We start from the raw sequence: 14,340 nt of genomic DNA on the forward strand, positions 1-14,340 counted from the left end.
TCGATCTTTTTTGCCAAGAGGATGCACTGAACCATTAAGATCCGCATAGCCCCTCTCACGATGACCGGAGGGGAGGAGACTGCGAAGGGGCGAGCACGGCAGAACTTCTGACATGACCTCAGGACGCCGCGACTTGCACGTTCTGCGGCAGGAAAGACCAAATATCGATCAGCAGAACCTCGGGACCAGTGCCTGACGTTTCCTTTGATGACTGGCAAGGCATGAATCATGAGGACAACCATGTCGCTGGAACTCAGAGTCAGCCCTACACGCCTGCCTCCGTACAATAACCTTCTGGAGACTGGACCCCGAAGCTGGAGGTTTGGTCATAGTTGATTAATTGCGTCGAAGCTGATTGGTAAAATAGGTCGGGGTTAGCTATGAGGAGTCGGGCATGGTAGTAGAGATCATCAAGGGAGAGGACTCCGCAACCCAGCGAGCCAAGAGATATCTGAATCGACCTTCGGTTCGAGATGCTAGAAAGAGGCAGTTCGCTCAGGGCAGGTCCTAGATGATGACGATCTTTGCGGAGAGAAGTGCGTAATCGTAAGTCTGACGTCTTGGTGTCTGGCATCCATCGCTGCTACAGCCTGCTACTGTTGCTGTTGTTGCTGTTGTTGGTTGTTGTCGGAAGAGGGCAGACAATGTGGGGTGCGACATGGGATCCCTATTTGTCGATGAGTGATCCACGAAGTTCGAGAACGGAAAATGCGGTCTCTAGGTTGGGCTGGGGTGGTTCTTGGTGTCAGCGATGCTGGTCGACCGGATGACGAGTGTAGATCGCCCGTGATGCATCGGACAGCAACGCGATTGCGCTCATTGTCGGGAGACCCTCCGATGTCATACTGCATCCATGCTATTACGTCGAATGAGAGCATGGTAGTGGTAAGAAAGTGTAGGAAGGGCTTCTCCAGAAGTTCGCGCCTCGCGTGAGACCAGTGCGGATTCCAATGAGGGATTGCATGTCTCGGGGGCTCCGGTTGCTACTACAATGTGGAGCGGAGGTCATTGGTCCAAGGGCATATCATTCGACATGATTTGTGGCTCCTTATCGCATGACAACGACCCGAAGTGAGGTGCAGCGTAAGTCTCTCGCGCAAATGACTGTGTACGGCTGGCGTAGTGTGGCCGACTAGGCTAAAGCTGTTGCTATCAGCAAAAATACCTCGCGCTGTGGTACTTCGCTAGGGATGATCTCTGGCCCAGAAGTCGTGACAAACGGCGCTCGCGTCTAGTACCAGTCGAGCCAGTTCAAGTTTGACGTCAAAGCCCGATTTGTGAGACTTGCCCTTGCGCAGGCTCTTGCGTCAGAATAGTCCTTGTCAGTCATGCTGTTGGAGGGCATGCCTTGCCATCGAGAAAGCTCTAGCGTCTAGCGCACGTGTCGATTCAGGCTGGGCGCCGTTTAAGGTGCCGCACATGGATGCGGACACGTCGTTGTGAGGACTTGATCAGTTCGCTGCGGTGATGACGAGAACTGCTGCAGGTTGTGCTCCATTACCTGTCAGCTCGTCAGGCTCGATGACGAGAATTGCATTGCGTGGGACACAGTAGCACCAGAATCAGCTCTTGACCTGCGTGGGTTGCTGCCAGCTCATACTCTGTATCGTATTAATCGGACGGCGGACTTGTCCGGACGCATCGTGCTCTGGAGTTGTCAGTGTCTGTGATCAGCAATTCTCCTTGTTGAGCAGCAGCAGCGTCTGGCCACCGCCTGACGTGCTACTGCCCCATTCTTCTGTGCGAGGATGAGGTGTGGTGCTATACAGTCACCAATGTCTTCATCAGGGCGCAGTCTGCAGCAGGCCGTGTGGGCGCGCGTTACACCCGCGCAGCAAGGAGAGCGCGGCCGTGGGGTGACGACGTCGGTCGCTGCTCTCAACCGGCGGAAGCACGTCTTTTATCCGAAACTGCACAATGGGTCAAATGCGATACATTATCGCGGCGATGCGGTTGAGCGAAGACGGTGTGACAGGGAGGCAGGAAGCAGCAGACTCCTCCACTGCTGGCGGATGTGCTGTCACAGCCCGGCGCGGAGCCCGAGAGTGGGGCACTGCCGACATCGTTCTTGCCAGATCGCCAGCAGCGCAGCCTCAACGAGCAGCTGCTCGATAACAACGTGGTTTTGATTGTTCCGACGATCTCTGGGACGTGACCCGGCAGCGCAACCTTGGCAGCTGAGGCGCTGCCATGATGCATCCCATCATAGTGGCTCTGGATCGCTTTGAGACAAGGCGTTGCGTCAAGTACCCGATGGCCTGGACGCGAACCCAAAGGGCATTGTCTTTGGTCGTACAACGATTTCGATCTGAGCTGTCGGTGTACCGTTCTTGTCTCGTGCCCACCCTATGCCATGCAAGATTCGCTGGAGCCGGATAGCATAGCACCAAGCACCTCATGAACCGGAATTGGGGTGGGTGGTATGTCGTCTGCCGGTGACTACTTCCGCAGCAATGCCGGTCTGCCTGGTCGAGTCAGAAGCACAGCGGTAAGCTGACGAGCAAAGCTGCACAAAATTGGCGTGCTAGTTCCATTGAGTCCAAGCAAGCACGACATATCGGCCCAGCTTTCTCGCGAAAGTGCGGTCAGTCTGTGTCGTTGTTCTTATTGTTTGGATCGCCTTTGATGCCGTGGCTCCGCACGGCACTGCAGACGAACCCGGGACTAGCCAGCGTTTCGATGCCGGCGGGAACCATTTCGCTCTTGTGTGCAAATCCCTTCCTTCACTGAACTTCGAGACCAGCACGAATCGTGCGGACTCAGAAAGGCCAGTGCCGCGAATCACGGTAGAAGAACGGCAACTCAGTGAATCCTTGTGCTCGGCAACGTGACGGCGCGCCTGGACATGCGGATTTGTGCATGGGCAGCCCTGCATTTGCATCTGCTGCCAGAGAGACCAGACCCCCTGCCTTTCACGGCTCGTCCACAGCAGCTTTGTGACTGCTAGTTCATCACAATGCAGAGATCGAAAATTGTGTATTGTGCAGCAGCTCTGCGATGGCTGAGTCGGTCGGTGAAACAGAGAGACGTGCCCCACGCCCACGCCGCCCCCATCGGTATTCTGCAATGCTTGGACTGGACTGGCGAGAGCCGAGCGCTGGTTCAAGGGGACCACGCTACGGGATGTGCTCCATACTGGTTGTCCGTGGGTTGAGAACAATGTCTCGGATGGCTTCCTATTCCACACGGTCGAGCCACTTCTCTGAGCGTAGGCATCGTGGCGATCCCATTTCGCCCGTCTGCCTCGGTACACTGCGCCATGCGTCCGCACACATTTGAAGCGACGCCATGGCGGAGGTGTGCGACGCGGTCTGCGGACGTGACAAGTCGCCTGCTGTGCGTGTGGTATGCATCCACGTCGCGCGAGGTGGTTGTCGGCGTGGTGAGGCACGACCTCTCGTCCTCGCGCTTAGCTGCTAAGGTTCATCGGACCGGATAACAGCTACCTCTTAGCTGGGAGAGCTACTGGGCACTAGGCAGGGTTTTGGTGCTTGTGATGAACAAGAGCAGAGCTCAACGAGAAATCGATCGTGGGCGGAAGTGATGCGTCTGCTCTCGATGGCCGCCGTGCGCGACAGAAAAGGGCAGCAGGTCGCGTCGAGCAGTCGAGCGATGAATGCAATGCAATCCATACGGACGCATGCAATCCATACGGACGCATGCACGCAGGCTGCAGCATGCACGCACGCTGGATGCAGACGCGCAGGCGTTTGAGATGGCTCGACTGCCGGCGCACGCTGCTCGCTTGTGGGGAAGACGGCGGCGCCACGAAAAGTTGTAGCGGAGCCTGCGAGCACGGCTGCGTCCAACAGCGGCGACGAGAAGACCCCATACACCAGATGCCACGGGCCATGGGTGCATGGCGCTGGCGGGACTGCTGCTTTAGAACGAAGCCCAGGCGGGCAGCTCTCTCAAAAATGTGAACACGGCTTCTGATCCCCGCCGGCATGCTCTTAGTCGTAACTCTGAATGCTAATTGTCTTGGAACTGCCCGCGACCCTTCTGCTGCGTGCGAGCGACTCTTTTCCTCCAACCCTCTCTGCAATCGTCGTCCTCCTTCCCACTCTGCACCAGATCACCGTCGCTCCAGACTGTGAGCCCGCCCCGCCCCTCCTCGCCAGCACGCGGGATCCTCGTCGTGTCGTGCCGCCCAGCGCCAGACCACGTTCACCACACGTGCTCGGGGGCATCGAAAATCGTTCCGGAAACAGAGCCCCCCTCCAGGATCCAATCCCAGCCTGTTACACCTCCACCTGCCGCCCTTCTTCCCTCTCCTCATCACGCCTACAGACCTCCCGGGCCCCCCAAGTTCTGCTGGCAGACTTTGACTTTGCAACCACCCAATTGCTCGCTGTCCGCCGTGCTAGCTAGAGCTGCTGGCGTACCAACATCCCACCTGCGCGCACTAGTCGCCCATCTGTCTTCCGGCCGCCGATCAACACCTTCTCCGCCGCTCCAGGAGAGGCATTGTGTGCGCAGCGCGCCCACAGAAGTCCTGTCCCCTCACCTCCTTCCGGACCCTAGCTGATCTCATCATTGTGCCCACACCGCGCCTGCCCGGCCGAGCCTGAGCAACACCATCGACATCGGCCTTTCTCCGCGACCTTCGGACTGCCAGCCCCCGATTCTCCCACCTTTACGGCGTCTTCTCGCTGCACCCTCCAGCTTCTGTCCCGGTCGGCGTCAAAAGACGTCAGCTGCAGCACCTCCCATCCCTACCGTCGCCATCCTTCGCGGCCTTCGTGCGGCCATTCGACTTCGCCAAGCACCTGCCATTGGACCACGGGCGAGCCCGTACCCGCCAGACACAGTAGCACTGCGGCCGGCGCGTGTGCAATTGGTTGCCGCCACGCTATCGCATGAGGGCAACGTGCCACGAGGCACGCAGCACAACGTCAACAGGAGTCGCCTGACGAGCGCGCGACGGAAGTACAGCCTTTATATCTCATCTTCGGGCACAGCTCGCACACGGGCGATAGAACGCCAACAGCCGCCATCATGTCGCACGGCAAAATGACGCTGTACAAGCTGGTGGTGCTTGGAGACGGAGGAGTGGGAAAGACCGCCTTGACGATTCAGGTGCGTGAGACGCATATCGCGTTGGTGTTGACATCCAAACTCCGCTGACCACGTCTTCCAGTTATGTTTGAACCACTTCGTAGAGACATACGACCCCACCATCGAAGATTCGTACCGCAAACAAGTGGGCATCGATGGACAATCCTGCATGCTAGAAGTGCTGGACACAGCAGGCCAAGAAGAATATACAGCATTGCGAGATCAGTGGATAAGAGATGGAGAAGGCTTCATCCTGGTCTACAGCATATCTTCGCGCTCCTCCTTCACGAGGATACAGAAATTCCACCACCAGATCCAACGAGTCAAGGAATCGACATCTGCAGGCTCGCCGACCTACCCTGGGTCGCCGCTTTCTCAAACCATGAGCTCATACGGGCCCGCTCCTATCATGCTGGTGGGCAACAAGTGTGATCGGGTGACCGAGCGGGAAGTGTCGACACAAGAAGGCCAAGCACTTGCTAAGCAGCTGGGCTGCGAGTTTGTCGAAGCATCCGCAAAGAACTGCGTCAATGTGGAAAAGGCATTCTACGACGTGGTCCGTCAACTACGAAGACAGAGAGCAGCAGCACCAGCGCGAAACAGCAAAGCCTCCCAGCACTCAGATCCAGGACTACGAGCAGCCCGGACGAACGGGAGCGAATACTACGCAGATCGAGGCGACAAGAAGCGATACCGAAGAGAGCGTGCCAAAGATCGAGGGGGCAGCAAATGTGTCATATTGTGATCGACTGAGATGTTGGATTCTACGCGAGAAATTGCTTGCCCGCCACGCTGCATTTGACGACGCGGCCAAGTCGAGGTTTTCTGTTGAGGATCTGCCATCCAGTCGCTACCATTGCGGCGAACCGACGGTATTCGAAGCGAGTTGCAAAATTCTGCACGCAACCCGAGACCTCGGCCATGGTGTGGCGGCGGCTTTATGATCCTACACGTGTGAGGCCACGATGTCGGGCAGCAGCGCACAACACCATTCATGTGTCGGCGAATGGGATTTCCAGCATCCAGCACATTACAAGTGATTGGCAGCGCAATCGTCTCCCTCTGTGTACTCCACCACCGTCGGTTACACACCGCAAAGGATGCGCGAAAGTCTGGATGCCGCGAATGTCGCACTTGGCAAGGAGCATACCCCGTGCGATGTGCCAGGGGTCCGGCATCCTTGGTTATCGGCTGAGTGGGCCACGTTCGCGGTCATGGAACCGACTCCGAGACCGCGCACCCACACGAGGCAAATGAGCAAGCGGCAGTTCTGCAGGATGAACCGGGATCTACAAACATTGCACCAATTCTTATTCCCGGGTGGGGTTATGTTCTGATGTGATCTATGGTCGGAATGTAGAAAGCGTGGGCAAGAGATAGAATTTAGGGTGGCGGCTTATCTTGAGCAATCCAGACGAGGCCAAGGAAGAAAGGCAGAAACGGAAAGACAAAAATCTAGGAACGTGTGTGGTGTTGCTTTTTCTTGGGAGAACAACATATTTTTGGTAGGAACAGACAGTGAGATAGGATACCCATGTACGCGCCACAAAACCCCAGAGGAAGGAACAAAAAAGGAAATTACTCAAAACACGTTCGACTTCTGACGATGCTATTCGCTTGCATAGGCGATACTTTTTCTTGTCTACTTTCTCGCGACGGACATGTCCGAGCGATGGCGCAAACGAAGTTTGCTGGGTGATGTTGGCAGAATCGCTGACTAAGTGATTAGCCAGACGAACCCTCTTGTAGAACACGGCTATCCAATTTATCCGGGCGAAACGATGCGATGTGTCAACGATTCTACGGAGAAGCGAGAAATGGAAAGCTCGTCTTGCATCATCCATTTTATCCTGTTCTGTTATTTCGGGGCCGACTGTCCAGCTTAGATCAGGTTGGTTGGTGGTCATCGTCAGAACTACATCATATGGTTAAAGGGCTCTCAAGACGAAGAAGGTTAGAATCGGGATCCGAATATGTTCCTATTTACCACTCGCTTCTGGTCCGAAGTCTTTCTGCTGGTGATGATGTCTGCTATCTTGGAAAAACAGTCGTTCGAAAAAGAGAGGGCGCTGCAGGAGAAAAGCTTTTGTGCTGTGCCTTCTCATGTGAAAGTTAGTATTCCCACTTGGGAAGGTGTTAGAACACCTAATTTTTGTTGGTGAATGAGTGGGCGGAATGTTCATTCGATAAGATCAAGAGAGTTTGGGAGGAGGTGGAATCTCGGTTCGAACAGGTGAGGTGCCGCTGGAGAAGGTCGACATGTGATCTAATGCTGGTCGTGGACAGGGAGTTGTTGCGACGAAGTTATCGGGTTGCTCTATCAGGTTGCATCTGTTCCATGCCTTTGGAATATGCCATGTAGTCTGCCCTTGGGGCCTTTTTATACTCGGACTCTTTGGGGTAGTTATGCCACACTTGCAGGTCTTTCTGGTCGCCACGTGGATGGTCGAGCTCGAGAGCTATGTGCTCGCTAAAGTTCGCGCTCTGCGATTTTACAAATCTGGAGGTCGCGATCCCGAGCATGTCCAGGGCGTTGCGTTCTAGTCGAGAGCTTTGTCGCGCTCATGACTGCGTGTTAGATGCCTGAACGACATCGTTCACAAGTAAAGCCGTTCGGAGGAAGGATGTCGGTCTTAGACAAATCTCTAGGGCATGATGTGGTCCCGGATCAAGCTGATGAGCAGTGAACTATCTCCCTTGGTAGAGAGAGAGCGCTGCTGATCGTGCTTTCGCCCAGAGGAATGCCCTGGATGACAGTCTTGCACTTCGTCAGGCTCATGAGCTGGGCCCTGCTCCAATTCTCGGAGAAGGATAAGGCTGTCCGCTTGCCGTGCACTTCTGACGGATATCGGGCACTTCATCGCGGAACCAGCATGTTTGTTCGGCTGCGGAAAGGCATGAAGCCGTGAACTGGTCTGTCGGGCAATGCTCGATAGCACACGTTTCGTCGTATGGCAATGTGCAGTCAGTAAGGAGTGGCAGTGTGCATCAATGCTCGGCTTGGCAGGTGCGTGGCACCCTTGCCGGAACGCTCGACCGTGCTTCCATTGTTTCCACTTTTACAGACCTCACCCATCAATCTCGAGGCAACTCGCCGCCTGAAACTCACCAGCTTTTGTAGTACAGAGCTGTCCTAGCCTGGAAGACGCCTCTCTTGTGCTCATGCTCGACCAGAGAGCAGGCGGCGCAGCAGCGTGACGCGGACAAATCATGCCACCTCGAACGGCCGCGTACGCGTCTACGGCGTGTCAGCATCGAGGAAAGGTCTCGTACACGTCTCCGGGTTGCCAGAGCAAGACTCTGCAGGACCTGATCTAGCCGGTTTGGAGCTCTATTATGCAGGTCGTTGCCACAGCCGCTGCGGTCATCAGAGCTGGTCGCCATGCCGAGGAGCCGCACAACAGAGTTTGTCGACGAGCAAACAGAACGACATGCCACTTTCATTGACGATAGCTGTACACACTTGACTCAAGATCTTGACCTATTGTGTTGGAGACCTTCTGTGGACTCGAGACTTGGTGTGAACACTGGCGCCGCACGCGACAATGGCTCTCACAACCCTACTCGCCACCGCGAGTGTCCTGCTGAGCTATGCTGGCCATGCGACAGCTCAGGATGTTGATACTATCGTGATCAAGGGCTCGAAATTCTTCTACAGCGGAAACGGTACCCAATTGTGCGTGACTAACCCCGGCTTGTGTTGGCGAATCCGGCTGACCATGTCCCAGCTATATCAAAGGCATTGCTTATCAGCAAGACTTTGTCGCAGGCCGCGGCGATGCTACAACAACAAACTACAATGATCCGCTCGCGGATGCCGATGGCTGTCGACGAGATATCCCGTACCTACAGCAGCTCTACACCAACACGATCCGCGTGTACGCTATTGATCCCGCACAAGACCACGACGAATGCATGGCACTCTTGGCCAATGCCGGAATCTATGTTGTCGCCGATCTTGGTGCTCCCTCCGAGTCCATCGAGTCCAATAATCCCGCTTGGAATACAGACATTTTCGCGAGATACACTAGCGTGGTCGACGTGATGGCGAAGTATTCCAATACTCTTGGATTCTTCGCCGGAAACGAAGTGGTTAATCAGCCAAATCAGACCATAGCCGCACCTTTCGTCAAGGCTGCAGTCCGAGACACCAAGGCATATATCAGGTCGAAGAACTATCGCGCGATTGGCGTGGGCTATGCGACCACCGACAACGTGGACATTCGAGAGCCACTCGCCAATTACATGGACTGTGGCAATCCCGATGATGGCGTGGACTTCTGGGGTTATAATGTGTACAGCTGGTGCGGAGACTCTTCGTTCGAGAACTCGGGATACGAGGCCAGGACTCAGGAGTTTGAGAGTTACAATGTTCCCGTTTTCTTTGCCGAGGTGAGAGGCGCCTCAGCCCACATGATGTTCAAAGCTGACAATTTCTAGTACGGATGCAACACAGTGCAGCCACGAACTTTCGGAGACACTCCCGTGCTCTATGGACCACAGATGGACTCTGTGTGGTCCGGAGGCATAGTTTACTTGTATTTCCAAGAAGCAAACGACTACGTAAGCTTTGTTGAAGGCTGACTGGATCATTTCTGCGAACTAACACCTTTCCCAGGGCCTTGTCTCAGTCGACGGCGACTCTGTCTCCACGCTGGATGACTTCAACAACCTCCGTTCTCAGATCGCGACAGTCTCGCCAAGCGGCGTCAACTCGAACGATTATAACCCCACCAACTCAGCTCAGGCCTGCCCAACTCAGGACGCCAGCTTCAGCGCCGTGCCAACAGTCTTGCCTCCTAGTCCGGACACAAGCGTCTGCGAATGCATGTACAACTCACTTTCATGCGTAGCCTCCGACGAGGCCGACAACTCCACCTACGCCGAGCTCTTCGACTACGTTTGCGGCATGGGCGGTGATCTCTGCAACGGCATCGCAGCCAACAGCACGACAGGCACTTATGGCGAATTTGGAATGTGCAGTCCCCAGCAGCAATTGGGCTATGTGCTGAATCAGTACTACAGCAGTCGTGACTCGGCGTCTACGGCTTGCGATTTCTCGGGATCTGCCACTCTCCAGCAGGCTACGAGCGCGACTGGAAGCTGTGCTGCTGCTTTATCTTCTGCAAGCTCTGCTGCTGGTAATGGCGGCGGCGGCGCATCTACGAGCGAGGGTGCAGCTGCTGGTGGTCATGCTGTGAGTGGTACTGTGGAGTACATCACGATGGCCGTTTTGGTGCAAGTTGCGCTCATCTCGGGCATTGGGATGATTGTGCTTTGAAGAAATGAGAGCAGATTTTCCAGATGGAAGAGCGGTTGGTGAAGGCATAATGGCGATGACGAGGAGCAGCCAACCTCCTCGAGAGATGATGATTGATGATATGCTGAATGACAGTCATTTTTGATAGGAACTGTTTAGATATAATGTATCATCGAGCCAGCAGGCCGCCCAGTCGCTCGCAGACATGTACGTTTGGTGGTTGCTCGTTGCTGACTCGTTCTTTCGCAGATCTCGCTTCGACAGACAGATTCTTTCGAGTATACCTTACAGTGGAGAAGCAGGAGGTGCCAGGAGCGTGCGCAATCCGAATTACTCTGGCGAACTATGCGGAGCCAAAGTCCTACTTTCTGTATTGCTTTCTGCTGATAGGCTGGGTCACAAGGAAGCCAACCTCACCCAATCATGTCAGCTACAAGATGAAAATAGTAAAGCGGATCTCACATTGTATCGAGAGAGCCAGCCAACAGCTTGACAGATTCAGTACTCGCTATCGAGAGCCGGAAGTATCTCCTTGTTAGCGATCGTGTCGGCGGCAGGACAGAGCAAGCAATGGCAGCAGAAAGCATGGCATGGAGCTCGCTACTTTTGTGGCTTGCAGTTGCAGCCATCCGCATCATGCTCCGCAGAACAACAATGCTGCTGCTGCATGGATGTGAGGCATCGGCCGACGGCAGGCACCGGCCACGTTGTTCGATTTCTGTGGGCTCGGCCTGTGGCATCTCTGCGAAAGGCATGTTGAGCTGTTGATCTGCTGGGAAGAGCAGCTCGTCCGACAGCGCCTTTCGTGCAAGCGAGACGCGCACAGCCAATGACACTCACGTGCACGCCGTTAGCGAGGCACATATCGAGTCTTGGCTTTAAAGATGACGTTCGTCGACTGCGATCCCTGATCATGATTCGGGAGGCTCCTCCTCATGTCGCTGTGCGGTGCGCGACGTGGAGCACGAAGGCAAGTAATGGGATCCATCTCTCTTCGGTATTCGCTCTCATTGTAACAACAACCACAATCGCATTGCTCTCACACCCGTCCCGTCCGCTGAGCTGCGGTACCAGCTTTCCAGGCACACAGCACACCGACCTGCAGCAGCAGCTGTTCGCCACACACGCGCCATCTCGCTTCTCACATATATCCCCCGGGTCAATATTTGCGGAGCAGTTTGCGCCGACGCATCGAGTGCGCTGGAGATCCGCAACGCGACACTGTCCTGGACGAACTGCTGGACATTTGTTGGTTTATGAACAACTCTTGAACCTCTGAAACCACTGGCGGCTCCTGCTTCCTCCGCCGAGGATAAGCTTCTCGTATTATTACTTGCAGCAGTGGGTGTGCTCCACCAAAATTAGCGCACGCCAGACTGGGGAATGGGACCTTCACCAAGGACTTCTGTTTTTCGTGAGCACCTGGATTTCGAACCTGCTTCATCACTGAATACCGGCAAGAAACGCTCACGGCCTACGCCGAGCGTGCGCTTCCGGAGCAAGGACGACGTGCGAGTCGTGGAGCAGTACGACGATGCTGTTTCCGAAATAGGTCGCGAGTCTCACCACAACACGGAACCGCGTAACGACAAGCAGGCACAACCTTTCTCGACACCGACCATTTCTCCAGCGCACATTCAGTCACCACTACCGGTGCGAAACACCTCTAGCATGTATCGCTTGGGCGTGTTTACCTTCTTGCTCGTCGCAGTCGTTCCGCTGCTGCAGAGCACCTCATTCTTTGGCCACGCCGCTGTCCTCCAGCCTGTCAGTGGCAGTGTATTGCCGGCGCGAAGCGAGCTTCAGACTCTTCAACGCAGAGCGGATAGCCCAACCAATGTCTGCTTCAGATGGGCTCAACAATCCGCGCTCGTCAATGGAACGCTGTATACGTATGGTGGCCAAGCAACGACAGAGCCCGGACAGGACAGCGATGCATGGAATAACTACTTCTTGTCATTGGACTTGACGAAGACATGGCAAATAGCGACTCCAGCATTGACTGGACGTGCACAACCCTCCGGACCTCCAAACGTCTCTCTGGGATACCTGTGGAGCTCTCGAGAAAGTCTTTTCTTGTATGGTGGCCAATACTCATGGAAACCACCCGTGGCGCCAACAGCATACTCAACCTGGGAATATGTCATTGCCGATGACGAATGGGTTGAGCACAACCAGCCTGTAACATCTTCAGGTCCAAGTGCGCCGAGTAATGATGATCCAGTACAGCGTGCTGCTGAAGGAGCGGGAGCAAATGTGCCTTCTCTTGGACGTGGATTCTACTTCGGCGGGCATCTGGACTCCTACACGACAGAGGGGTGGAGCAACGCTGTCCCTCGTGTCTACTTGCAGTCGCTTCTCGAGTTCACGTTCCCGGGAGCGACCAACAACCAAGTCGAGTCGTTGTCAAACGACCGTGCGGCGGGCTCAGATGGGGTCTACCGCAATGTCACGGAGGGCGGTCAACAGGCCCAGGTTGGCTTCACGCAGCGCGCTGATGGCCTGCTCATCTACGTGCCAGGCTTCGGTGAACAGGGAATCTTGCTTGCCATTGCAGGTGGAATCAACGACACCTTCACCCAAATGAACAACATCGACGTCTACGACATTGCGACCAGCTCGTGGTATATTCAATCGACATCTGGTCCGACCCCTGAGATTCGTGTCAACCCATGTGCGGTCATTGCTGCCGCACCGGATGGCACTTCGTACAACATCTACATGTTCGGAGGGCAGAATCTTATTCCATTCGGCAACCAAACCCAATTTAACGACATGTGGATCTTGACTTTACCGTCTTTCACCTGGATAAGAGTCGACACCGACGATCAGAGCGTGCCTCCTGGACGATCCGGACACACGTGCAACATCTGGGATGCACAAATGGTGATGGTAGGAGGATACACAGGAGATGGAACTTTGACTTGTGAAACGCCAGGCATTTACGTCTTCGACTTGAGTGCGCTACAATGGGTCAACCAATTCACTGCATTGTCAGCTGGGGTCGATGACGATTCGCGCACAGCTCAGAAGTCAGACGGCAGTGATTCGACTGGCTCTAACAATCCGTAAGTAAGTCCTGTGTTGCAAATTTGCATTGTACTGACATTGGCAGATTCAATCAACAGCCAGCACAGAAGTATAGCGCTGAATCTCCTGGTGGCCTCGAGGGCTCGTATGGATACAAAGTGCCCCAAGCTGTCATCGACGTCGTGGGTGGAAACGAGGATGGCGGCGCCACCGTGACAACACCTGTGAACACCGCCACCGCCGGTCCTCTCGCAACAGGAAGGCCGATTACTTACACGAATGCCGACGGCAGTACCTCAACTTCGAGTCCAGATTCCAGAGGTGGCTCCAACGGCGGCGGCAGTTCTGGACCCAATATTGGTGCTATCGTAGCAGGCGTTATTGCTGGCGTATTCTTCATCATTGCCTGCTACCTCGCTTTCTGTGCCTATGTGTACAGAAAACAGCTACAACTCTACAAACGCCACGTGGAAATGAGTCAAGCTGCTGCGCGAGGTGAGAAGACGCCAACGATTCCAGGACTGATTGGCACCAATGCCGATTATTCGACTGGGAAAAACACCCCATCAGATCCAAGCCGCTTTGGAGGCTCTGTCGCCAAATGGAACACCAACAGCGAAGCCGGACGAGTCAGCGGGAGTGGGCATAGTCGCAACGAAAGCGGTTCTAGTAGTCGTGGCGGGACAGGCGTCACTGCGGCTGGCTATAATGCTGTTAGGAGGAATAGCGATGCCAGTGATGGCGAAGAAGATTTGCTGGCAGGGCAGGAGCCTACGTTTGTGGGTGTCATGCTGAATCCGAGAAGGAGCTTGAGGGTTATCAATCGTGATTAGAGCGACAGGTCTACGACTTTGCCAGGTGTATTTGGAGCACAGGACAAGCGATTGTTTGTACAGATTATGTTGATGACAAGAAACGGCAACAGAGACAGATCGGTTAACAGCATCGAGCGTAGCATGGTAATGGATAATTCTGTATTATTGGGTCGACGA

At 55.0% G+C, this 14,340-nt stretch overlaps 3 protein-coding genes across 3 annotated transcripts; all 3 read left to right on the forward strand.

Moving 5' to 3' along the window:
* Positions 1-4,998: 4,998 nt before the first annotated feature.
* Positions 4,999-5,803, forward strand: RAS1 (Ras GTPase; the record flags this gene model as incomplete). Its single annotated transcript, XM_023603182.2, has 2 exons — positions 4,999-5,079; positions 5,141-5,803. The coding sequence occupies 2 exons, from the start codon at positions 4,999-5,001 to the stop codon at positions 5,801-5,803; spliced, it is 744 nt and encodes a 247-aa protein (XP_023454827.1).
* A 2,800-nt stretch (positions 5,804-8,603) lies between these two features.
* On the forward strand, positions 8,604-10,339 carry RHO25_011766 (uncharacterized protein; the record flags this gene model as incomplete). Its single annotated transcript, XM_023603183.1, has 4 exons — positions 8,604-8,734; positions 8,787-9,450; positions 9,499-9,621; positions 9,677-10,339. The coding sequence occupies 4 exons, from the start codon at positions 8,604-8,606 to the stop codon at positions 10,337-10,339; spliced, it is 1,581 nt and encodes a 526-aa protein (XP_023454826.1).
* Positions 10,340-11,701: 1,362 nt separating this feature from the next.
* On the forward strand, positions 11,702-14,181 carry RHO25_011767 (uncharacterized protein; the record flags this gene model as incomplete). The annotated part of the gene is made up of 2 exons (XM_023603184.2): positions 11,702-13,386; positions 13,434-14,181. The coding sequence occupies 2 exons, from the start codon at positions 11,702-11,704 to the stop codon at positions 14,179-14,181; spliced, it is 2,433 nt and encodes an 810-aa protein (XP_023454411.1).
* Between the last annotated feature and the right edge of the window lie 159 nt (positions 14,182-14,340).

This window comes from Cercospora beticola, chromosome 8 (genome assembly GCF_033473495.1).
Source record: "Cercospora beticola chromosome 8, complete sequence".
Taxonomy (NCBI): Eukaryota; Fungi; Ascomycota; class Dothideomycetes; order Mycosphaerellales; family Mycosphaerellaceae; genus Cercospora; species Cercospora beticola.